The following is a 25514-nucleotide window of genomic DNA, read 5'->3' on the forward strand; positions in this document are numbered from 1 at the left end:
TTTATTATTCTCTACATAATTTTTTTTTTGTTTTAAATTTAGTTTTGATAATTTAGATGAAGGTGAAGAGGAAATTTCTCATAGGAATTCAACTCCTCCTCCAAATTACGAAACTGCCATTCTGTTACCCAAATTAACGGAAAACAACGTTCGAGAAGAATCTAGAATTATTTCTAGAAACTCGTTGATTGTCGACAATGAAGTTGTCACACACGTGGAAGAAGATAATTAAAAAGGTACGTTTAAAAATAAATATAATTTTTTCATTTTTTTATATTCTTCTCTTTATTTTATTCGTTTTTCTTCTTCCCAAAGTACTTTCAAAGAGCAGTTTTAAATTTACTTTAAGTAAACCGCACTTCTTTTCTCTCATAATAATAATAATAATGGTAATTAGTTATTTCTATCTTGTTGTAAGGATTCCCAAAAATTAAACTTGAAAAAAAGTTCATTGATCAAAATAATAATAATAATAATAAATAATTTCTTCGATATTCAATTGACCGATTAAAACACTTTGAAACCTTAAAAGGTTTTAAACTCTTTGTAATGATAACAGATAACTTCATTTATTAATTTACACATGTATGTATATAATTCAAGTAGTACTGTTTGTTTGATTTTGATTTTCATTACTATTTGAAAATGATGAATTCTGTTGAGCTTTGCTCAAAAATGCTAAATGACCTTTCGGACATCTATTAGCGTAGTGTCCCTTTAATCCACACTAAAACATTTAAATAAATAATTAATTTATCGAAATTTTTTTTTTTTTTACATTATTACACACTCAAACAAGTTTCAACATGAATTTTACCTTGTAGCAAGTAACTTCATCTAATGGTTTATGGGGTCCCCTAAATGCTCCAGATTTTTTATCATTGTTTGTTCCTCCTTCTATATTTCTCGTTTGAGCAATGATTTGACTCATGTACATTTTTCCAATTTTAGTTTGCATTGTAAATTTCTAAAAATAAAATTTTTTTTTAAAAAAATTATTCATTTATATGCATGAAATATTTATGATGATGATGTTAAAAAAATTACTTTGAAAAATGGTTCATTTTCTATTCTAGCCTGTTCTGCTCTTTGTTCGGGAGTCATTTTTAAACAATACATTGCTTTGTGTCCATATTCGTTACAATAATGACAAACGAGAACGGCTTTGACTTTATTTGTATTTTGGTTAGCATTTTCTGTCGGAGCTGGTAATTCAAATCTTGGACTAAAATTAAACAAAAAGTAAGTACTTGTAATATTGTTAAAGATCAATTTAAAATTAAATAAATAAATAAAACCTACTGCATAAATTTGCAATCTGGACCATCTGGGCAAAAACCAGCCAAATAATTCATACACAAAACTCTTCTAACGTGCCTATGCCTACAATGTGGACCATGTCTACAAAACCCTCTGTCATACCAAGGACAGTCTTTTATTTTACTTTCAGGATCAATATGTAGAAAAGGACATTCCTTATTGTGGCAAGCATCTTAAAATAATTAATAAAGTTTAAATAATTTTATTCACATGATATACAGTGAAAATTTAGTTAGATTTGACAAAATAAACTTCAGTACTTACTAAATCTAGAGTAAAAATAACATTCCGGCATTTTTGTCATATCATATTCGTGAAGAAATTCACACTGATCCCCTTTTTTACATAACCCTCTAAGCCAGTGTTTACAGACAATTGTGCGATCTCCTCTGATATGTCTAAATGGACAAGCAGCTCCCTTATTGCAAGTGCCTTTTGGATAAAACGTACAAACGGCTGCAATGGATTCTGTAAAAAAAAATAAAAAAAATAAAAAAAATTTTTATGCAAATTATCAACTTTACCACATTTTCTACTGGTTTACTATTAAAGGTTCAAAACATTTTATTAAAATTCTTAAAGCTTACTATCCATTCCCGAAAAAGGCAAAGGTAAAGCTCCATATTGTTCTTCAAGAGCTGTTTCAATGTCAAATTTAACACCATCCACGCTAGCTACAATGAGCTCCATAGTAGCCAAAGAAGTAATAATTATGTAAAGTACTCAAAACTACCTCGAGTGTTTATATTCAACAGTAGCCATGTTAGTGTATCTTTACAGTTTGACCAACATTAAAAATTTATTATCATTATTTTACTTGATATTTCCCGCGTTTTCGTATTCAACCGGTTCATTATTCTCATCACCGGCATATAAATAAAACGTTAATCCACTGATTAATAAATTTTGTGATTTATCTTATATTTTTGAAATTACAATTTAAAATAAATTTGTTTTGGAAATTATGGTAAGTAAAAAATATTTTTAATAAAAATTTTTCTTCCATCAACCACGAATACTTATAAATATCGAATTAAATTTTAAGCATATTTTGAAAACCCACATAACTAACATATTTAATAACTAAATTTTTCTTTAAATTTTTATCAATCATAAAAGTGTAATAAATAAATAATAAATTTCATTTTATAAAATTGCATGATTTTTTTTTAAACTAAAAAATTTTTATGTGAAAAATTAATTTTATAAAAAGCATTTTAATTTAACAATGCAATTTGTTTTTTGTAAAAAAAGATACTAAACAAGAATTTTAAAAAGTATCATAATAGTTATAAATAATTTAAAAATTTAATCAATAAGTTATCATAGGAAGATTATGATAGGAAAAATTGTGATAGTGAACAAGGTTAATTATATATATTTTTTTTGATGGATTAAAATAAAATTTATAAAAAAAATTTCTTATCACACAACCTTTGGTATTTTATTTACACTACAAATCTACAATTATATTAAAATCTACAATTACAAAAACTACTTAATGATGTTACAAATTTGGCAAAACATTTATTTATTATTATTTTTTTTTTATGTAACAATTTAGCAAAAATGAGCTTATTATGAAAAAAACGAGTAATCGATTTTAAATAAAAATTTTTCTTTTTTTAAAAAAAATATTACCAGTCTGTTTTTGTTATTTATAAAACAAAATAAATTAACAAACAAAAATTAAAAATTGAAAATATTATGTAAAAATTCTATTTAAACATTATCGTTTAAAAAAAAAAAACTATTGGTCAAATTTTTTTCTCGATAATAACCAACAATTTAAATGAATAAGCCCATGGGCTCGAAAAAAAAAAAATTATTGGAAAATATTTCTTTTGTTTTTTTTTATACATTAATTACAAAAACAATTTTATTAATATGTTCAAATTTATCATGAGATAATTTACAATAATATTATAAATTTTCCTTATTAATTATATAAATGTATTAAAAACAATTAATAAAATTAATGTTATTATTACCTTTTAAAAAAAAGGTTAAAGCTCTTTCTTTTTCTCAATTTTTGTACACTATATTACATAATTAATTATTTATTGTCCAATGTAATTTAAATAACCTACATACTAAACTGAAAAATTTAATTTTATCAAATAACAAATTACATTTTAAATAATATTCCTCGAAACTAAAACTTTTTAAATGTGAAAATATATTCTACTTTAGAGCTACATATATGCTTCATTGTACATTTATTATTATAAAAGCTATTTTGTAATTTAAGCTTTAAAAAAAAAAACATTATTATTATTATTATTCATTTTCAAAATGAGAAAATTTAATACATATATTTTATACAAATTGCTTTTTAAAAGCTTTTATATTATATATATATACACAAATGAATGAATGTTAATTATTTATCAATTCGATAACTGCCATTAAAAGATAAAATTAATAAATCGTTAAAAAAAAAATTAAAAAGTATGCTTGGTCTTTTGCTTATGATTACTTGAAATAAAATTTCACCTTGCTATATTATTAATAATTGTAAAATATTTCTTTTATTTTTTTTGTTGTCGACTAACCTATTTTTTTAAAATTGCTATTTACATAATATTGAAAACGTTTAAGAGTAGGCAGGACCTAAACATGTCCAACACTAAAAATTGCACCCATATATATATTATAATTTTTTTTAGGCAATCATTGCCTTGTTTTTAAAATAATAAATAAAACATAAATTATTATTATTATGTTTTAAAAATAAAATTTTTGTTTTTTTTTTTTTTTCTAAATTTCAACACGATAATACATGTTTGTGATAATAAAGAAGCCATTTTTTAATATGGTATCTGGTAATCCGAGCTCAATTGATACAGTACTTGAAATTCTTTACTTAGTACATGTTTAGCCAAAGAGAAAAGCTTTGAATTGTTTAATTTACTTTTCATGAGTAAATAAATTTTTATAATGGGTCGATCGATGGAACGCCATTGTTTTGCGGTTGTTGTTGTTGTCCTGAGGGGGAATGTTGTGGAAAGTGATTTTGAGGAAAAATATACTGAGGGCTACTGTTGTAATTTGTATTTGAACTTGGAGGTAGTTGTACTTGATTCGGAGAAGTGGAAAGTATACCTGAAAATTGAAACAATAATAATAATAAAAACAAACACAAAAATAATTAATAATTTATAATAATAATAATAATAATAATAAAAATACCTGAAGAAGGAGATGAGCTTAATTTATCATTTGAATTTGTTGTCATTCTTGAAAATGCAAGGAGTGTATCTGGAAAATTAGGAGGAGTAGCTGGAGTATTGCACGGAGTAACCTGTAAAATTTTTTTTAATAATAATTTAAATTATGATTTTTTATAAAATGGTAAAGTTGTAACCACATCTGATTATACTTTTTGTTTAAATTTAATTTTTTTAAAATAAATTTTAACTAAAAACATTGTTTAGTAGGAAATGAAAAAAAAAAAAAATGGTAATGAATTGGATTATTTAATAATATTACCTGACCAATATGAGAATTAGGACCTCGATGACAGCATGGTATGGCTGCTTCTTGAAAAAATATGCTTAAAGCTGTCTGAAATTAAAATAAAAAATTTAAATTATCATAATAATAATTATCTAAGAGATTTACTTAAATTTATATTTCAATATAGAAGAAGTATTGAAATTAATTTGTTTTTTTTTAATACTTTAATTATTAATTTTTTTAAATCAAGTTTCTTGTATTTGTTTATACTTTTTTTTTTTTTACTTTATCAATAAATAATTATTAAAAAATACATAAAATTTGATCATACAGTAATTTAAAAAAAAAAAATTCTTTTTCATAATCGATTTATTAAGAAATCTACAATGTTGTTGTTGTTTTTTTGTAAACAAGGTTGTTTATGAATTACAAAATGAAAATAATTTAATAAAAGTATTATTTAAAAAAATAAAATTAAACATTTTTTTTATTAAAAATAAAATAAAATTAAAGGATGGAAAAAGAAAAGTGAAATATTAAATGATAAAAAAAAAAAAAAAAATTAAAAATAATAACATACCAAAACAAATAATTTGTTTACCAATAACAAATTACCTCAAATTGCCAATGCGCCGCTTGCAAAAGCTGTTTTGCTTGTTCCCTAGCGCATCCAGCGGCTAAAACAAATTGATTTATCATAACCTGCTCTCGCAGAGTATCCATAATTGATATTTTTATTTATTTATTTAATAATTTGTCTTGTAAAAATCAAGAAGAAAAAAAAAAAAAAAAAACAGACGATGATTTTTAATTCAAATATTACTCATCCCCTTGCTCCGGCGAACCCAGATACGAATTACGTCAATCTTTGTTTTTATTGGTTAATATTTATTTGCGACATATTCTCACTGGTTAATCGCCAAACCGGAAATGAAATGTAAAAATAGGTTGTTGGTTTTTTTTTATTTCGTATTTGATAAAAACCATAGACGAAAATTACAAAATTTTTTTATTTTATTTTTAATTTGCGTTATAAATTTTTTCACGATTTACATTTTTTTGTATTTTAAATATATTATTTTCATCATTAAAATGATTCGTTGTAAACTTTTGTATGCATCATTTAAAAGTAAAAAAAATTTTTTTCTTTGATTTGTTCTCTACCACAGACACTGAGTCTAAAAAAAGTAACAATAAAACTCTATGTTCAGATAGAAAAGTATTTGCCATGTAGATAAAACAGTGATTCAGTTTTACAAGTGTACCGTGTAATAAATGAACCGAGCTCAAATTAGTGCAATTTCATTTTGTGATTAGATTTTAATTAAGAAATTATTATTATTATTATCCTAAGAGAGAAAAATGACTGATGTAAATAATTTTGAAAAACCATTTCCTAGCGCTCCGCCACCTTATTCTGCTTATCCAACAGGTATTTTAATTAGAGTTTTACTCTTACACGACATTTAAAAAAAAAATTACGTGTTTCAATTTTAATAATTATCGTGTGTTGCATAATTTAATCAAATAATTACATTTTAATTTTGCTCTTTGTAACAATGATTTCATTCCAAACGAATGTAATTAAATTTTTTAAGTATTGTAGAAGGAAATACATAGATGACTTTTTAATAAATTTTTCTTTTTTTTTTTTTTTTAAATATAAAATATTAAATCGTTTTTACTTACTTTATATAAAAAAGTAACATTCTACCATATTTTAATATATTTATTTCAAAAGTATAATAAAAAAAATAATAATATTATTATTGTAAATAAATTTCTTTAAATTTTGTTACTACCTGTCATGTAATACTATCAAGTAACGACCAGTTTTTAAATTTTAATTTAAAAATTAATATATTGAAATTAATTTTTTAAAATATATATCTAGATAAAATAATTGTAAATTTTGCAATATTATTATTATTATGTTCTTAATTAAATGTGATTTGATAGAAAATTAAATAAATGATTTTATTTTGTCTTTCTTTTTCGTTTCGAAACATGTGTGTTTGACATTATATTATTTCAAAATAAAAATTAAATTTTCATTTATTGTTTGAAAAAGTTAAACAAGTTGTTTTTTTTTTTATCATGAGATGTTAAATTTAAAACTAAGACATTAGAAAAAAAAAAAAAAAAAAAAAAAACAATTCAACAAAATTTAAAACCGATATAAGAAAAAAAATTTTTTTTTTGTAATTTAATCCCTTCATTATTATTTTTAAGATATAAAAATTTTTTTTTAAATGTTATTCATTAATAATAAAAAAAATACTTTTAACAATAATGTAAGAATTTAAATTTAAAATTTATCAAATCATCATGAAAAAAAAAAATCAAATTTTTTTGATGATTTCAATCGTTTATGAGAGTATCAAAGTAATGAATTTTCTTATCGACAATAATATTAATAATAATTTGTATAAAATATCGAGAAAGGACTTGGGAGTATTTTTTTTTTTTTTTGTTTTAAATTTAAAAGATGTGATAATTATGCAAAAATAATAATAATAATAAGTAATTTTTGTTTTGTAATTAGAAGTACAACAGTATGGATTTCAAACTCCTGTAACTCAGCAGCCTAATTACACACCACAACAGTACATTCCTACGCCCACTTTCATTCAACCTAGTCCAGTAAATCAAACAGTAGTTATAATGGGAGGTTGTCCATCTTGTAGGGTAAATATAATATTAGGTTTTAGATATCATTTTATATTGAAATGAAATCAAAAAAAATCAATAAATTAATTTCAGACTGGAACGTTGGAAAGTGATTTTACTTGCTGTGGAATTCTTTGTGCCATTTTTTGTTTTCCTATCGGAATATTATGTTGCTTGTGCATGAAACAGAAAAAATGTAATCAGTGTGGTGCAACTTTTTAATACCAAAGCAATCATCTTACTTTTTTTTTATACATTTAATGTCTGAAGAAATTATTACACTTATTATTATTTATCATTTAAAAAAAAAAAAAAAACAAATTTGACTTCCAGTTTTTATCAGTGCCTTAAATTACAATTTTTTTTTTTTTTTGTTTTTTATTAATGGTTGTCATATTTAAAATATTTTTTGTGCCTTTTTGATCATGTTGAGTAGTATACTTTTAAAATTTTATATTAATTATTATTTTATAATAATGTAATTTAATTAAGTTTAAATATTTGTATTTTTTTTTATTTTACCAATGTTATCAATTTTAGATTAGGATGTAAAGATAAGATAAATAATTTTTAATTATTATTATTTTTTTTTTTTGATAAAATATATATTGATGATATTGCATTATGTTATTATTTTTTTTTAAATTTTTCTTTGTTAAATATTTTTATAAATAAAATGAGTAAGTGTTGCTGTAATTGTAAAATATTTTAATATTTTGAAAATATGGAGTCACAAGTAATAATAATAATAATAATAAAGTTAATAATAAACATTTATAAAATTCAATCACAAGAACCATCCTTCCAACCATCTCTCCATCTTTCATTAACTGTGTTGCAATCGAATAATGGTTTACCTAACCTTAAATTAATTCTATTATGGATTCTACATAACCATTGAGAAAATTCATATTGCGATTCTGTTTTCGGAGGAAATCTTTCAATTCTAAAAGGAAAAAAAAAATAATGTTTTAGTAATTATCACACAATGTGTTGTAATGTGACAATAAAAATTTCATCGTATATTAAATAAAAATAAACATTAAATAAATTATTTATTATGTTCAAATATGTAAAAAAAAAAAAGTATATATTTACTGTTGTTGCAAATCTTCAGCACATACACTACAGGGATAAAAACGAGAAAATAATTTCATAAATTGATGCACGTCGTTTTTTTGTTCATCCGTCGGATTATCAGGATAGTATGCAGCCATGGTATGTAAGAAACCCCAAGTTTGTCTTCCTAACTCATCCTTCGTTAAAGGACAATTGGAATTAGTTATTCCAACACTTTCTTGTGTATTTCCATTCTGAAATATATTAATTATAAAAATATTAAATTATTAAACTGTTATTGGTTGACAGTGAAAAATTTTTTTTAACTATTTAAATAATACCGTTTCTTCTTTTTTCACATTGTTTTTGAGTTTAGCCCATGTTTTAAAATCCGTACAAGCCCGGCAGGGTTTTTCATGTGTTTCTATTACGTTTTCTTTAGGTCCGGCCATTATTTAGCAGACATAATTTCTATTACCACGTCAATTATTCCGTCAAAGTATTTGTTAACTTTAACGAATGGCTGAATTTTTAGCCGAAAATAATCACTGCGGTCAGAATATATTAAGATTAGTTTCTCGTGGTAATGCGATAATTGCTGAAATTTTACGACTTAAAGACTTTATACCACAAATATATAGGTAGAATTAAAAATTTTTATTAATTTACTTACTCGTCACTTACTTGACATAACTTTTTTCAAATGTTTTTTGACAAGTTTTACAAAATTCCTATTTTTTTTTTTTTTTTTTCAAAAATATTTCAGATTAGATTCTAAAGCTGATCAACAAAAATATGGTGACTTGATATTAGATTTTTCTTATTTTAAAAACTTGGAAGGATTTGAACAAAAAGTTGAAAATGATCCAGTGAGTAAAAAACTTGAAATAAGTTCCATTAACTTCTTGTAAATTACATTCACAACCCCAAATTATTTTTTATTTTTTTTCCTATTAGAAATTACAAGATTTGGATGAAGAAATAAGAGAAAACAATTTAGAAATAATAACACGTTTTTATTTAGCTTTTGAAAGCATTCATAAGTATGTTATCGATTTAAATAGATTTTTAGAAGACTTGGATGAAGGCATTTACATTCAACAAACCTTAGAAAGTGTATTGGAATCTGATGAGGGCAAGCAACTTATGGTAGGAATAAAATAATTTAACAAACATTGTTACAAAGCATTTTTTTTTTTTTTTTTTGTCAAATTTAAACAATTTGAAATTAATTTTTTTAGTGTGAAAGTTTATATTTGTATGGAGTTATGCTTTTATTAGTCGATTTGCACATAGATGGCAGTATTAGAGAAAGACTATTAGTATCTTACTATCGCTACAGTGCCCAAAAATCGAATTCAGAAAGCAATATTGATGATGTTTTTAAATTATTATGTTCTACTGGTTTTTCAAGTAGTGGAGGAAATAAAAGACCATCACAATATCCTGAAGATTATTTTAGGTAAATTGTTAAATTTTTAATATTGTGTAAAATGTAGTATTAATTACTAATTTGAATGTAAACTTGAAATATTTTTTAGACGAATACCTATCAATGAAACTTACATAGATATGGTTTTAGGAAGGCTAAGAAGTGATGATATATATCACCAACTCAAAGTTTATGCTCTACCTGAGCACAGAAGTACAGCTCTTGCAAATCAAGCTGCTATGCTTGTCATTTGCTTATTTTTTTCTCCTAAAATTTTGAACAATCAAACAGCTGTCATGAGAGAAATTGTGGATAAATATTTTCCAGATAATTGGGTAGATGCAGTTTTTAGTCGTTCAAACAAAAAATATATGCATTTTAAATTGCTTTAGTTAAAACTAAAAATGTATTAACTCTTTTAGGTGTTGAGTATTTACATGGGAGAAGTCATAAATCTTATCGATGTTTGGGATTCTTATAAAGCAGCAAAATCCGCCTTATCAAATTCTTTGGAAACATCAAATCTATCAAATTATGCCAATAAACACAAAAACAAATTACAGGTATTGTTAATTACTAAATTTTTTTTTGAAATTCAATTTCTATTTAAGAACTTACTGTTAAATTTTTTTGTTTTACAAAAAAAAAAATTAAAATAGAAATTGACTGCATGTATTGAAAAGTTTGTGGAAGAAGGTGCCTTAACAGAAGATCAACTTCTCGATAATTCTCAAAGAGTTATGAACCTAATTAGAGAAGCGAATGTTACTTTGCGATGGCTGATGCTTCATACAGCTCCCCTTTTTCCTGGTTGGTTTTTTTTTATGGTTTAATATTTTTAATATTTTAAATTATATGTACATACTGATTTTAAACTTTCAGTTTCGGAAGGGAGTAAAAAATGTAAACAAATAAGAGATTACATTATTTCCGAAATAAAATTTTCTCCCTTGGATATGTTTCAACTTTTGCTAAACGCAGCGCAATTCGAATTAAAAGTCAAGGATATGTTTAAAGCAGTTAAGTGTTAATAATTATTTCCGTTTTTTTTTTTTTTTTTTAATAATAATAAGTTTTAAATTTAAAATTATTTCATAACAATTAACCATTGAATTTTTAGTTGTTGCTTGAAAAGCAAGATAAGTGGGAATCGTATAAAAAAGAATGTGTCGATCGTATGAATGAATTATCGGATGTATTTTCGGGAACGAAACCTTTGACGAGAATAGAAAAAAATGGTGGGTTTTTTGGTGGATTTGGGTCATTTATGAAAAAAAATGTTTATTTTTAAAATATCATTTAATTTGTTGCACTTATTTATTTTAGAAAAATTACATGCGTGGTTTCAAGATATAGGTAAACAAATTGATTCTTTAAATCACGAAGAAACAAATGCATCTGGAAGAAAAATTGTTCAGTTGATCAGAGCTTTAGAAGAAGTTCAAGGTAAAATATTAAAATTAATAATAATTATTTTAATTTTAAAATTGTTAAACCTCTCAAATTTTTTTTTTTTTTTTTTAGAATTTCACGACCTGGCCAATCAACTTCAAGTTTGTCAATTTTTATTAGAAACTCGTAACATTCTTCATTCAATGTTGAGAAGCATAAATATTAAGGAAGAAGTACCCATTCATCTTCAAGTCATTGCAGATATGAGTTATGCATGGTTAATTATGGATTCGTACACGAAATATATGCAAAAAGGCATAAAAGAAGATCCTTCTCTTGTCGTTAAATTAAGAGCAACATTTTTAAAAGTAAATTTTTTTTTTTTCAATATTTTATCATGTTAATGAATTCATACGAAATCATTTTTTAAATAATAATAATAATAATAAATTTTTTTCCTTTATCAGATGGCTTCAGCTTTAGAAATTCCACTGATGAGAATTAATCAGGCAAGAAGTTCTGATTTAGTTTCCGTTTCCCAATATTATTCGAACGAACTTGTTGCATACGTGAGAAAAGTACTTCATATCATTCCAGAAACAATGTTTCAAATAATGGCAAAAATAGCTCACATTCAAACTTATGAGATTAAGGAAGTGCCAACAAGGTTGGATAAGGATCAGCTTAAGGAATATGCTCAATTGGATCACAGATTTCAGGTTTCACATTTTTATACGCATTTTAAAATATTTTAAGTTGTATACGAAACAACTTTTACATCATACCTTGATGATTTTAGGTTGCCAAATTAACTCACGATGTGTCCGTGTTAACGGATGGGATAACAATGATGAAATCGACTTTGGTAGGAGTCATTAGAATCGATCCCATTCAATTATTGGAGGATGGGATTAGAAAGGAATTGGTTAAACACATGGCTACGGCTTTGAACAATGGACTTTCATTTAATTCTAAAAGCAAGGTAGCATAAAAGTACAATATTATTATTATTATTATCATAAAATGTTTTTTAAAAAAAAAAAACAATTTTTATCTTGTGAAAATTTTATTGCCGTTACTTAAAATAAAAAAAAATTTTTAAGACAAGTGAATTAATTCAAAAACTAGAAACGTTGGGTGACGTCATGGATGGTCACAAAAAATCATTTGAATACATACAAGATTACATTCACATATACGGATTGAAAATTTGGCAAGAAGAATTGACGAGAGTTATCGGGTAAGGTACCCGATTTTATACGTAAAATAAAATATCAAATGGTTGTAATGTATTACATCATTTACTTTTCAGGTATAACGTGGAACAAGAATGTAATAATTTTTTACGAAATAAAATTTCGGACTGGCAAAGCAGGTACCAAAGTAAAACGATACCCATTCCAAAATTTTCTTCCCAAGATTCTTCGTCCGTGAATTTCATGGGAAGACTAGCGAGAGAATTAATTAAAATAACCGATCCAAAGTAAATGATTTTACTTTTTATAAATCTTACGAAACAAAAAAAGGATAGAAGACATTTTGAAAAATATTCAATTATCCCACAGGTGTACAATTTACTTAGAGTCCACCGTTACCTGGTACGATTTGAAAACAAAAACGGAAGTTGTAAATACGAAATCATTTTCGAAAATAACAAAATCCGTTGGAACACAAGGAGTCACGGGATTGGATTGTCTTCTCTCCTTCATGATATCCAGCGAATTGCAAAATTTTTTAGGACAGTTGGAAAAAGTCGTGGTAAAAGATAAATCCGTATTGCAAATATTAGAAGACGCGTCGAAAAATTTTAAAAATAAAAATGACGTCATAAGTAAGTTTATTTAAAATAATTTTTTTTTTTTTTTTGATTCATTTAAACCGAAATTTATTGTTTTTTTTTTTTTTTTTTATTAATTTCAGAAAATGGTAGCAAATATTATTTGAATTACACGTCAAAAATATCGAAAACGTTGACTCAATTATTATTAGATTGGATATTGAAAATCGGTCAAATGCAATTGTTGAGAATTCACATAGCTTACGAATTATCGACATTTTGTAAATTTGAATCCCCGAATTTGTCGTCCGTCATCGAAGCTTTCAACAGGTAAAAAAAAAAAAACCAAAAAAAAAAAAAAATAATAATAATGATAATAATTTTCTGGAGATTTTTTTTTTCCATTGGATTTATTTTTCGCAGAGCTTTGCTGTCGGACGTGAGGAAACATTTTAGAGATCCATCCATGCCTTATCCGAGCGAAGACAGTTTACTTTTTCCAAATATTTCTTCTCAATTAGACGCCGTCGGATTAAGCGATCCAACAATGAAAATATACGTGACGACGAAAAATATAAATCATTTTCCACTCCTCATATTTTTATTCTCTCTCTCTCAATTGCATAAACTTCAATATTCGAAAACAGTCGGTGAGAGAAAGATTTAAAAGTGGATCCCGATGAAACGTGTAAAGCGGATCGATCCCCCCGGATTAAATTTTTCGTTGTATTTTCGTCACAGGTACTTTACTATCTAAAAAACCTACTACGGATCCATTGGATGGAATTTCATTCGCGATGGGTTTGCAAACTCTTTTCCGTCAATTTCATTCCGATGCGAAACAAGAATTTCTAAGTTATTTCGGACAATATCTCAAATCCGTCGTCGTTGAAAATTGTCAAAAGTAAGATTAAGGAAACTGCTTTGCTTTGCTATAAAATAAAATTAATCGTTTATTATTATTATTATTATTATTATCGTTACTAATGAATGAATGAATTTAAATTTTTTGCAGGGTCAAATACGAAGCATCCGATGAGATTTTAACCGGGATTTATTTTGCAGAATCATTCGTGAGATTATCGAGATTACCGAAAGAAATATTGGACGAGTACGTACCCAAAGTCGTTTTAGATCTTTATCCTTTGGTTTATTAGTGAAAACCTAGCACCAGGTATGAATACCTTAAATTATTCAAAATTTTAAAACAATTAAATTGGAATTTTTTCCTTTGGAAAAAAAAAAAAAAAAAGGTAGGAGACGATCTTTACATTCGATTTAATAATTTTTTAATTAATGGAATTTTATATTTTTTAAAAAAATTTTCCAAATCTAGTCTCTCAAAATATTTATTATTATTATTATTATTTTGTGTTTATTAAAATGGTGCAATTTTTATAATTATTTTAATCAGAAAATCATTTTATTGATTCGCGCGTAAAAGTTTAATTAAAAAGTGATAAAAAAAAAAATAAATAAATAAATAATTGGTTTCGAAATTCAACTCGTTTTCCTTTTAGTTCTCCTCCTCCTCCTCCTTGATTTTTCATCACATTTAGGATGTATCACGTGACATTCTTTATCTCCTAAACCCATAACGGCGGCTTTTATATATTTTAAATTATTCGAAAACGTCGCGGAATTATTTGATCTTGACAATCTGTTTCCTATCCAGCTTATACCGAAACTGTAACGAAAAAAACAAATTTAATTATTATTATTATTATTATTGAAATCAACCATCTTGTTTTTTTTTTTTGTACTACCTCCAAATGGGCAACCATATTTTTTGAGATCCCGAAAGCGTTTTAGAATATTTAACGTTTTGACATAAAGATCTTTGAAAACATTCACCGTCGTCTGTTTTCATCAGAGCAAGAGTTTCGATAGAAAGTAAAACTTTGCTAGAAATTATATTTAAAATTTCTATTTGCTTTGTGTTATCGTCACGATCGACGTCGCCGTCATTAAAAAATAAACTTCTAGTCTTTCTAGAAAAACTCAATGGAGTCGTTTCGTCAATTTTAGATGCGGCACCTGTGTTATCTGAATTTGTAGGCACCAATACGTAGTCGGTGTCCGAACCCTAAAAAAAATAATTATATATGATTGGTTTGGTGGTGGGGGGTAGGGGGGAAGGGAGGAGGGGGAAAGACAACTTACTGGAATTTCCAATAAACTCATCAAAACTTCTATCATGAAAGTAGCAAATGCAAGAAATGCAATGGCCGTCAATGCAAAATGAAATAATTCTTTTAATTTTAATCCTTTTTCTTCGTCTTCTTTTTCATCTTCGTGATCGTGATGATAGTGAGGATGATAATGAGAATCGTCGTGATATCCAACGTAATGATGCTCTGAAATAATAATAATAATTAAAAGAAAAGTCGATTTTAATTAATAAGTAATAATTTAATAACAAACCAGGTTCGTGTTCTATAGGTTTTGCATATATGTGTTTGGAATCAACCAAAGCATATCCTGTCACACCACCACCACCATCATCGTGTTCAACATCTCCATGTCCAGTAGATCCTTCCTCAGAGTGTTCAAATTGATTATAAATATCTTCCAACGTGCTTGACCTTGTGATAATATTTTTACATTTATAAAATTTTTTTCACTTGGTAAAAGAAATAAAATTTTATTTTTACCTTGAAAGCCAATCTTGATATTTTCTAGAACCTGGATCAGAGAGAAGGGATTCTCTGGCAAGTCGTTTTTGTAGTCTAGGATATTTACCATTTCTTTTACTCATATCACTTTTGATTAAACTTAAATTTTTATAACCTTCGATTATTTCATTTGCGATGTAATTTTTGCACAAATATTCATTCATTTTATTCCTGTGATAATTCATTATTTTCAAAGCGTTATCCCAAAATGCAAAATTGTGACGAGTTTCGTTTCCATATGAAAAATATACGTTTGGATTATTCCCTACACAAATAATACACATAAAATCAATAAAAAATATTATGAAAAATAAAAACTTTAATATATTTTTTTCCAAAATCATTTTTGAATAAAACTTTTTCGTCGTCTTCTGCTAGTTATCTTTTAATAAGAAGTTGCCGGAGTCGGGTGTAAAAACTCTATTAGTCTATATTAGTTTTCTTCTTTGTTGCTCATGCAAAAAATGCGGTAAAATCTAGAAAAGCATCAAATTAAAAATTACCGTTAATTATTTTATTCGTCACAAAGAATAATTGCAAAAGAGACAATTACTTTTTAAGTCTCGCAAAAAAAAAAAAAAAAAAAAAAAAACTATTAAAAAGACAATTTTTTTTTTCTCTCTAATATTTAAAATAAGAACAACCGTACGTGTTAAAATGTCTAAGTTTTTTTCGCGCTTTATTTCGTGTACAGTGTTGCCAAATAAAACCTCACCGCCTTTTTTAAAAAAAAAATGTTGGAGAACTGCAAAACGGTAATTTCGTTAATAGTAAACAAAGTAGTGTTACAATTTTTTTTTTTTTTGAAATATTTTTCTATTTTCAAATGTAGTTATTAACTGTTAAATAGTTTTAATTAATAAATTATAAACATTTAGTGATTTTTTTCCAAGTCTCAGGGGTAAGTATTTATGTTTTCGTATTTTATTTTGTTTTAGTTTTAATTGAGGATTACTTGGTCAATGCATCCAATTACGAAATTGAAAACTGGTTTAATTGGTTGAAAAAATAGGCTCTCTAAGGGATATACGTCAGTTTTAATTATAAACGTGTAGTATATCATATGTAAACTGTTAAAACATTGGTTTTAAACACTAACAGTAGTTGATTTTTAGTTTATTCGTCGGGATAAAATCTTTAATTTTACGAAGATTAATAATTATTAACTAATTTTAAAATGAAAAAATTTTGTGATGACTCATTGCAATCGGCTTCGTATTTTTTAACACTAGTTACTTTATATGATTGTTAAACTGTCGTTAAAAATGGATGAATCCGGAATTTATCTGAATTATGATCTTCAAGAAAGTAATTTAGACTTTTTAACTTCTGATGTGTCAGATAATGATGCAGGACGTTCGTCCATTGAAATGCAAAATTTTGATTATTATGAATTACAATCTAAAACTGTGCCTTTATCAACGTCCATTGGCGCATCTTCGACCATAAAAATTGCACCTGTTAAATCAAGAACACAATTTAAACAAATTCTCATGTGGAGTCAAGAATTTTTAGAACAGCAAAAAGAACAGGATAAGAAAAAAAATGATGATGTTACAAAAGTAAATAAACCCATTTCGAATCCAGTTTCTGTTCCTCGAAATATTCAAAGTTTGAAAGTTCCTTCTCATGTTTTACAAGTGACTACTAAATTACAACATCCTACAAAATATCATATCAAAGCTAAACAGGAAAATCAAGTGTGGCAATATTTAAATTCTGCTCAACCTGAAAATGTTTTTATGAGAAAAAGTGGAGTTCAAAGTGAGCCGATTACTCAGGAACCTAAAGCCAAATCTAAACTGGAATATAATTCTGTTACTTGTCCAACCTTGCCATCTCCTGAAATTCTTTCGCCTAGTGCCTCCAGAGCATCAGTGACAACCAGCACTGGTACATCTGATACAGAAGATTTATATGAAACAGTTTTAGCTCTTGAAGCAGAAAAAAATGATTCAGCTTGTAAATCTCAAAACTTTTATGGATCATACCTTTCTGTTGACTCCTCGATAAAAAATTCTAACAATGATTCAAGCCCATCTAATAATTTTAAAGTAAAATCATCAAGCTATGGTGAAATTGATCCTAAAGACAGACTTAAAAAAGACAATCACAATATGATAGAAAGAAGAAGGAGATATAATATAAATGATAGAATTAAAGAATTGGCAGATTTATTACCGAAAACAAATGATCCTCATTATGATTTAGTAAGAGATAATAGACAAAATAAAGGTGCCATACTTAAATCATCTGTAGATTATATAAAACTATTGAAAAAAGATAATAATAGATTAAAAGAAATAGAATTTGATAACAAACAATTGCAATCACAAAGTAAAAAACTTCTTTTAAGGATTCAAGAATTAGAAAAACAAGCAAGGGAAAATGGTTTACCCATAGAAAACTCAGTGTGGAAAGTGGTTAGCCATAAAGATTTGATAAATAATTTTATGAAAGATGACACACAATCGAAATATTTTTTTCAATGTAACACCACCGATCAAGAGACTGAAAACACCAAAAATAAAAAAGTTGGCGATTGCAACGATAATGATAAAGAAATGATGGTGACTTCTCCAACCTATCAAAAACTATTCACATCTAATTTATCAGAATGTACAGATGAATTTTTAAATGTCAATACTGAATCTGATTTTGAGATGAGCGATGCATATGTTCATAGCAGTAACAACAATAATGATAGCCTCAGCAACACCAAAAACAATAATAATATTTTGTGAAAAAAATTAAATATCAAATAGTTTTTACTGTAGGGGCAATAAACGCTAAAAATTATCGCCCCCAAGACGCTTTATTCTTAAGTTTTTACTATTCTAAAATTTTTATTTAGACAAATAATAATTTTCATATTTAATATCATTGTATCAGTTCTAAAATATGAAATAGCGATATTCATTTGTGATGGGTGAAATAAAAAATTTTTTTACAATTACATTTATCATGAAATGGAATCAGTATTTTTTATACTTATAGATTATTTTATCAACAAGCTTTCAGTGTCATTTTCACAATATTATTCTGTGTGACTCAGTGAATATAAAAATAGTTCATCAAAATATAATTATAATTGTAAGTAGTTTTGATTTTATTACCGAATAACTTTTACATCGAAAAAAAACATTCATCAGGCTTATTTTTTAAAACCGATACCTCAAGAAAAGTGTATATAATTAAAGGTTACAAATATTTTATTTTCATTTTTACCATGCAACACCATATGCAATTTGATATTTTTTAAAAAGTTATTTTTTATCTTTTGGAAATTTTTAAAAATCTAATTTATTTTTCTTATGCTTGTGACTACTGCGACTGGTTAAATTTAAAATATTAAATAACAAAGAAATAATTGATTACATCATTTCGTTCGTCTTTTTAAAAAAAAAAAAACAATTTTACAAGTATTGAATTAAACCTGATGGAAAACAAACGTTTTTTTCTTTCGTTAATTATGATAATTTTAATGTTTCGGTGAAGGGCAAAGTGGCATTAGATAATTTTAACGAGTTGCAAAATGGGTTGGTACTCGTAAGGAGAGTGCGACGACACACATGAATATTTTTTCTTTTTTTTTTTTTTTTTTGGTAAAAGCATGACTTTTTTCGTTACGATTTAAGGGCAGAGAGGAATCGATGTGTAAAAAATAAAATATTTATATATATAGATACGTGCGAATTTTGTTTTGCCAAGTTCACGGTTGCCAGAAGGAGTCGTGTATCAAATCTATTTGTTTTACTCATTGTAATTGACAATGATTGTTTCAAATTCGTAACGGTTTTACCGTTTAAAAAAAAAGACTCCTTAATAACAACCCGATGGAAATTTTCAATTTGTTTTCGTTATTTTTGGTCACTTGCATCCCTCTCTCTCCCCCTTCTTTTTTTTTAAAGGTTTTTACGGTGATTTTTCATGTTTTCAGATGAACGAAACGAAAATGTCTGAAAGAATAATAGCGCACAGTTTAAATGAAAAACCGAGAACGGATGACGTCATATTAGATGATGAAATTTATTTTAAAGATCTTCTCCTTTCGGATTTGACTTTCAAAGGTCTCGAATCGTGCGGGTTCAGAAAACCTTCTCCGGTTCAAAGGAAAGCAATACCGCTCGGAAGATGCGGTTTCGGTCAGTTGGTTTATTTATTTATTTTTTATTAAGTTATCGCCGATGGAGACGATTCAAAGCTTTGACGTTATTTCCTTTCATTTTTAGATCTCATAGTACAGGCGAAATCTGGAACTGGAAAAACTTGCGTTTTCACAATCGTCGCACTGGAAATGATGGATTCCGATTCGGATAATTTGCAAGTTTTGATTTTGAGTCCCACGAGAGAAATTTCCGTTCAGATAAAAGACGTACGAAGTTGTTGTTGTTATTATTATTATTAATATTATTATTAATATCGACTCATCATCGTCGATATCACCTCTTTTCCCACTTTTTTCTTCATTTAAACCCCCTTGCCCCCACGAGGAGGAGGGGGGGAGAGGGTGTTTGCGACGTCGTTTTATGTTGTTTTCCAGGTGATATCGGCCATTGGTAAAAATTTCAAAAATTTAAAAGTTTCCGCTTTCATAGGAGGCATGCCTCTCGTCACGGATAAGAAAAATATAAAAAAATGTCAAATAGCCGTCGGCGCACCAGGAAGAGTCAAACACCTCATCGAAGAAGGTTCGATGAAAGTCGATTCCATCAGGTTGTTTGTTTTAGACGAAGCCGATAAACTCATGGAGGAAAGTTTCAGGAATGATATTAGGTACGGAATTTTTCGAAGCGGTAACAAACGAGGCTTTGCCACCTCCGTGACTAATTTTTTGTTTTTTTTTCTCCCCAATTCAAAGATAAAAGAGCGTGCGCGTGTACCTGAATTTGAATTTAAATAAAAAAACGTAGCCACGTGATCGACGATTATTGATAACGCTTATCAAACAAAAGGAAAAAAAAGGAAAAGAAAATTCGGGAAAAAGGATTAGTCGTTAATTATTGGTTATTATTTCAAATTTTATTTTTATTTTTTACATGCGGCATTAATAATAATAATAATAATAATAATAATAATAATAATAATGACGCAATCGCGGTTCTTATATTCGAATAATGTTGCTGTAGGTTCGGAAAATCGATTTCGTAATTAGTAATTTGTAAAAAAAATTTTTTATTTTGCGTTTCTTCAAGCGGTGTAGAATAACAGTTTAATTTTTTTTTTTTTTAGTTTAATTACCGTGGAGAAAAAGGAGGGAAAAAAAAAAAATAATAATAATAATTTTTTCGCGAAACAAAACCGCGTGTGATGGTTTGTCACGCCTAATAAATATTTATTTTTATTTTCGTGTTAATTTTTGAATTAACGGTCGAAAGGAAAATGACAACGTCACGTCATAAACGTCATAAACGAATACCAAAATGAAGAGAATTGAGTCAAAATGTCAGAGAATGATGATTTGTTTTCTTATATATTTTTTATTTTCTATTTCGAATTCACATTTTATTTTTAAATTTTAACGTGGGCAGCCAAAAAAAAAAGAAAGAAATATTTTACAACAAGAGTTATTAGTGGTTTTGTTGACGATCCTTTGTTGTCGTAAATACCTTAAAAGGTTTTCATACCGTCGATTTGTAAAAGAGCCAAAAAAATTAAATAAAAATGGCGAACGAGGAATATACGGAAAATTTGAAAAAAAAAAAAAAAAAAAAAATTTTTTTTCTTTATTATTATTTACGACAGGGAAGGTCGCGAATAAATTGGAATCCATTCAATTAAATTTGCCAAAAAATTTTGCTGTTAAAAAAAAAAGAAAAAAGAAAAAGCATCAGAGGAGTAATTATAATCCTTTTGTTTAAACAACAGCAAAACGAATTTTTTTATTTTTTTACTGGGAGGGGGTAGGAGGTGGAGGAAGAGAGGGAGGGGCTTTAAAAAAAAAAAAGTTTTTTCTATTTTTAAAAAATTTTTTTTTTCTAAAGAAAATATTTAACGTGTGGATTTTTTTTTCTTTATTTTTAGCTTTATTTATTTGCAACTGCCAAAGGAAAAACAAATGATAGCAACGAGCGCGACTTTTCCACCCGCGCTAAATGAATTCGTCACTCGTTTCATGATAAGTCCGATAAGGATCAGCGTGGGTGACGTTTTTCTAAAAGGTATACGACAGTTCGTATCGATAATACCTCATCATCTCAACCTTTTGAACAAGATTCAGAATAAGGTATCGGAGGTCGTAAGGATACTGGATAAAGTGTCATTCAAACAATGTTTGATATTTTCCAATTATCAAAGCCGGTACTTTTTCCATTTCTTTTTTATTTTCCTTTGAAATTATGTTTTGTTTATTTTTTTTTTTTTGTAAAGCGTTTGAAAAACAAGGGGGTAGGGGGGGGGGAAACTGGCTTCACGAAAACAATTCGAGTAAAATTTATTTTGTTGTTGTATTTTATGTTGATGATTACACAGAGCGGAAAGCCTTTGCACTCAATTGAAACAAAAGGGTTGGGAAACGGTTTGCATCAGCGGTTCACAAAGTCAAACGTCACGATTGAAAACAATAGAATGCCTGAAAGAATTTCGTTGTCGGATTTTGGTGTCGACGGATTTGACGTCGAGAGGAATCGATGCGGAAAATGTTAATTTGATAATAAATTTGGATTTGCCATACGACGGTTCGACTTACATGCACAGAATAGGGAGAGCCGGGCGTTTTGGAACTCAGGGCGTAGCCGTGACGATCGTTCAAAACGGTTCGGAATGCCAAGAATTTCAAAAAATGCTCTATCAAATCGGCGGACGAAATTTTTCCGTTTTCATTTTCCCAAAAGAGGGAGACGACGTTTTGGAAAATTTGAACAAGGCAAAAGATAAAAATTTCAAAAAACTCGAGAGTCTAGAGGGAGAATACAAATTTATTTCTCTGAATAAGAAAATTTTCGAAGAGACGACGAAAAAGGGAGATGGAGGCCGGAGTGAAAATTTGAAGGAAGACAAAAATGAAACCCAAACGGAAACAAAAATGTCGAATTCAAACGAAGATGTATCGAACCTGATTAATTTTTGTTTTAAAACCTTTCTCGTCGTCGACGACAAACCTAAACTCAGGAACATTAACGAATTAAAGGAAAGCAAAGAAAAGTATTTAGCTCAAGAAAAAGATAAAGAAATGAGAAATGATACCGAGGATGTTGTTGTGAAAAACGTGTCACAAGATCACGTGGATTTGTTTCATTCGTGTTATTTGAGTAATTGGAAAAAATACGAAAAAGATTTGGAAAGTAATTTAATGTCGAAGAACGAGACGGAAAAAGAAAATATATCGACGAAGAATGACGAAGAAGAATGTAAAAAAGAAAAGGAAAATAGAAAAGAAGAATGGGAAGTGGTAGAAAACGACGACGATGACGACGAGGACGAGGACGACAGCGTCGACAGTGTCGATGAAAATATTAACGACGAGAATTTTATCATCGCGAGAACATGCGGAAACGGAAACGAAAACGTCTCCGAGGAAAATGATAAAGAAATCGATGATTTCCTCGATAATGATGAATTAAATATTATAAAGGAAAATGTTGAGAAATGCATGAGAAGAATCGATGATGGATTCACTCAACTGTGGTACAAAGAATTTTATCGGCAAGCGTTCGCCATTCAAGATTACGTTAATTATTTTAAAAATTTTCAAATTTAACTTTTTTTAAAAAATGTATTTAATAAAAAAGCGGAGAAGGACGTCGGCAATCTTCGTGATCGATCGTGATAATAATAATAAGTCGTTGCAGTAAATGTATTCACTATGTGATTATTTCACGTTTAAAAAAAAAAGCCAAATTTTTTTTTTTTTCTTTGTTAATTTATTTATTTTTTGAATTGAATACAAGTATGCGTGTTATTTTGTTAATATTTCAGAATTGTTATCATTTTTTTCTGTCCCTTATCAGAATCCTTGTTATCATTTAAATTAATTTTTGTTTTTTTTTTATTGGTAAAAGTTCTGGTGAGTATTTTTGTAATATTTGGAAGAGGGAATTTTAAACGAAACCAAAAAAATTATTACTGTTAATTGTTATTATTATCATTATTATTATTATAATTTGTATACATTGGTTATGTACAGGTATGTGCATATTTAAATTGTAATATTTTTACAAAATAAGGTACATACATACATACATTTACTTATAATTATTCATCTTCATATTCGTGTATGTGATTCAAAAAAATTTCTTTTCCCTTTTCGACATTATCATTTTTTTTATTGATTTTTTTACATTGTTTTTTATTTTGACCAACAACATATTCAGCCATGACGAATTTGGTTCCTTTAAAAACGGATTTAGGTGTTTCACTAGAGTTTTCGAGTGTTGGTTCACAATCTTTTTTGATTTCACGTTTTATGGTGGGGAGATTAAACAAATGACCATTTGTACAAACAGGTTTGGATTTGCAATCATTCGAATCATCAACTTCCATTTTAACGCGAGTTTTTAATTTTTGAATTTCAATATCACGAAGAAATGACATAGCAGCAGCAGTATTTGTTTCGTTTGACATTTCATTTTGAGTAACGTCTCCTAAACTGTATTTTGTCCACTTGTGCGGATTCCTTTGAAAATCGGGAACTTTATTCCTTTTTTTAAATCTAGGTGGTAAACTTAACGGTTTGTTAAATAAACTTTCCTGTCCTCTAAATTGTTTTGTGATTTTTCTTTGTCGCCTACTACTCGATTTGTTTACATCGATATCCATTGAATCATTGCACGAATTATCACAAGATTTTTTTTCTTTTTCAGCCGAATCCAGGATATCGAATAAATTTCTTTGCTTATTTAAAAAATCCGAACTTCCATTTTTTATATAAAATGACGGAACTGCCATTTTAACTTTAATAAATAAATAAATAATCGTTTAAAAATACGTTTAGTTGATTTACATTTGTTATGTTATTCACTCTTAGAGAAACATGTTTCACGCATAAAAATGAAAACGTTTAGACAACCTTTGAAAATGAAATTTACAAGCGTTGCCAACTTTATTTTCTTTATTCTATTTGCCGCCGCAGTGTTTCGAACCGGGCAAAAGTGTTTTACATGGATAAAATAAAAAAGTGTTGTAATAATAGTTTTTTAATAATAATTTTGTAAATTTACTAAACAAAAAGAAAGTTATAAAAGTGTAGTGTGTGTGTGTGTGTGTTTGTGTGGATAAAAACCATTGTTAATTTTAATTACTCCGAGTTTAATAACGAATCGTCAAATGTAATTTCGATGTGACGCCATCATAGTAGTAAAAAACCGTTAAATTTAAATTTCGTTCGAATGTCTTCTCTTTGTGAAACAAAAATTGCGTTCTCTTCATTTTCTTAATGGATAAAATAATAATTAATAAGTAATAATGATCAAGATTCACTCTTTGTCTTACGGTAAGATTTATTTTTGAATATATATACATAAAAATTGTCGTAATTAATCAACAGAAAAAAAAACCAATGGAAAGGAAAGGATTAAAAAAAATTGTGTAAAATTTAAAAAAAGAAAAAAATTTATTATTACATAAAAAAAATCATTCTTTCTTACAAATATTATTAATTAATTAATTACGGCACAAAAGGCGATAGAGATAATTTTTTTTTTACATTTCATCAAATGAAACGTTATTAAAAAAAAAACCGTTAAAAGCGTTTTGTTTGTTTCACAATGGCATACAAGTACTTTCATAAGTT

General features: G+C 27.0%; 11 protein-coding genes across 11 annotated transcripts in view; 5 read left to right on the forward strand and 6 right to left on the reverse strand.

The window, feature by feature from the left end:
• The window catches only part of Phum_PHUM519260 (leucine-rich transmembrane protein, putative), a gene marked incomplete at both ends in the record, with an annotated part of 2066 nt that extends 1834 nt beyond the window's left edge, over nt 1-232 (forward strand). The window contains one exon of the mRNA XM_002431238.1: nt 43-232. Coding sequence (XP_002431283.1) covers nt 43-232 — 190 coding nt within the window. The remainder of the gene's footprint in view (nt 1-42) is intronic.
• Nucleotides 233-598: 366 nt separating this feature from the next.
• On the reverse strand, nt 599-958 carry Phum_PHUM519370 (uncharacterized protein; the record flags this gene model as incomplete). The annotated part of the gene is made up of 2 exons (XM_002431239.1): nt 599-727; nt 818-958. The coding sequence occupies 2 exons, from the start codon at nt 956-958 to the stop codon at nt 599-601; spliced, it is 270 nt and encodes an 89-aa protein (XP_002431284.1).
• A 62-nt stretch (nt 959-1020) lies between these two features.
• Nucleotides 1021-2010, reverse strand: Phum_PHUM519380 (Cleavage and polyadenylation specificity factor 30 kDa subunit, putative; the record flags this gene model as incomplete). The annotated part of the gene is made up of 4 exons (XM_002431240.1): nt 1021-1225; nt 1303-1492; nt 1585-1788; nt 1908-2010. The coding sequence occupies 4 exons, from the start codon at nt 2008-2010 to the stop codon at nt 1021-1023; spliced, it is 702 nt and encodes a 233-aa protein (XP_002431285.1).
• A 2245-nt stretch (nt 2011-4255) lies between these two features.
• Nucleotides 4256-5502, reverse strand: Phum_PHUM519390 (protein FAM100B, putative; the record flags this gene model as incomplete). The annotated part of the gene is made up of 4 exons (XM_002431241.1): nt 4256-4425; nt 4513-4624; nt 4813-4887; nt 5395-5502. 4 exons carry the CDS (start codon nt 5500-5502, stop codon nt 4256-4258), a joined length of 465 nt encoding a protein of 154 aa, XP_002431286.1.
• A 639-nt stretch (nt 5503-6141) lies between these two features.
• On the forward strand, nt 6142-7671 carry Phum_PHUM519400 (Brain protein I3, putative; the record flags this gene model as incomplete). Its single annotated transcript, XM_002431242.1, has 3 exons — nt 6142-6211; nt 7325-7467; nt 7543-7671. 3 exons carry the CDS (start codon nt 6142-6144, stop codon nt 7669-7671), a joined length of 342 nt encoding a protein of 113 aa, XP_002431287.1.
• Nucleotides 7672-8232: 561 nt separating this feature from the next.
• On the reverse strand, nt 8233-8960 carry Phum_PHUM519410 (Augmenter of liver regeneration, putative; the record flags this gene model as incomplete). The annotated part of the gene is made up of 3 exons (XM_002431243.1): nt 8233-8395; nt 8548-8762; nt 8850-8960. The coding sequence occupies 3 exons, from the start codon at nt 8958-8960 to the stop codon at nt 8233-8235; spliced, it is 489 nt and encodes a 162-aa protein (XP_002431288.1).
• Nucleotides 8961-9027: 67 nt separating this feature from the next.
• Nucleotides 9028-14266, forward strand: Phum_PHUM519420 (uncharacterized protein; the record flags this gene model as incomplete). The annotated part of the gene is made up of 20 exons (XM_002431244.1): nt 9028-9149; nt 9275-9377; nt 9466-9657; nt 9750-9970; nt 10050-10275; nt 10363-10503; nt 10600-10750; nt 10823-10959; nt 11061-11178; nt 11267-11386; nt 11465-11700; nt 11800-12051; nt 12132-12314; nt 12436-12572; nt 12645-12815; nt 12898-13163; nt 13253-13439; nt 13533-13759; nt 13851-14013; nt 14125-14266. 20 exons carry the CDS (start codon nt 9028-9030, stop codon nt 14264-14266), a joined length of 3495 nt encoding a protein of 1164 aa, XP_002431289.1.
• A 343-nt stretch (nt 14267-14609) lies between these two features.
• Nucleotides 14610-16128, reverse strand: Phum_PHUM519430 (uncharacterized protein; the record flags this gene model as incomplete). Its single annotated transcript, XM_002431245.1, has 5 exons — nt 14610-14796; nt 14876-15195; nt 15273-15466; nt 15534-15694; nt 15764-16128. 5 exons carry the CDS (start codon nt 16126-16128, stop codon nt 14610-14612), a joined length of 1227 nt encoding a protein of 408 aa, XP_002431290.1.
• Nucleotides 16129-17049: 921 nt separating this feature from the next.
• Nucleotides 17050-18717, forward strand: Phum_PHUM519440 (transcription factor EB, putative; the record flags this gene model as incomplete). Its single annotated transcript, XM_002431246.1, has 3 exons — nt 17050-18472; nt 18562-18609; nt 18677-18717. The coding sequence occupies 3 exons, from the start codon at nt 17050-17052 to the stop codon at nt 18715-18717; spliced, it is 1512 nt and encodes a 503-aa protein (XP_002431291.1).
• A 1022-nt stretch (nt 18718-19739) lies between these two features.
• Nucleotides 19740-23346, forward strand: Phum_PHUM519450 (DEAD box ATP-dependent RNA helicase, putative; the record flags this gene model as incomplete). Its single annotated transcript, XM_002431247.1, has 6 exons — nt 19740-19929; nt 20017-20159; nt 20328-20560; nt 21809-22084; nt 22256-23067; nt 23225-23346. The coding sequence occupies 6 exons, from the start codon at nt 19740-19742 to the stop codon at nt 23344-23346; spliced, it is 1776 nt and encodes a 591-aa protein (XP_002431292.1).
• A 631-nt stretch (nt 23347-23977) lies between these two features.
• Nucleotides 23978-24768, reverse strand: Phum_PHUM519460 (uncharacterized protein; the record flags this gene model as incomplete). Its single annotated transcript, XM_002431248.1, has 2 exons — nt 23978-24663; nt 24744-24768. The coding sequence occupies 2 exons, from the start codon at nt 24766-24768 to the stop codon at nt 23978-23980; spliced, it is 711 nt and encodes a 236-aa protein (XP_002431293.1).
• Between the last annotated feature and the right edge of the window lie 746 nt (nt 24769-25514).

Source organism: Pediculus humanus, genomic scaffold (genome assembly GCF_000006295.1).
Source record: "Pediculus humanus corporis 1103172108284 genomic scaffold, whole genome shotgun sequence".
NCBI lineage: Eukaryota > Metazoa > Arthropoda > Insecta > Psocodea > Pediculidae > Pediculus > Pediculus humanus.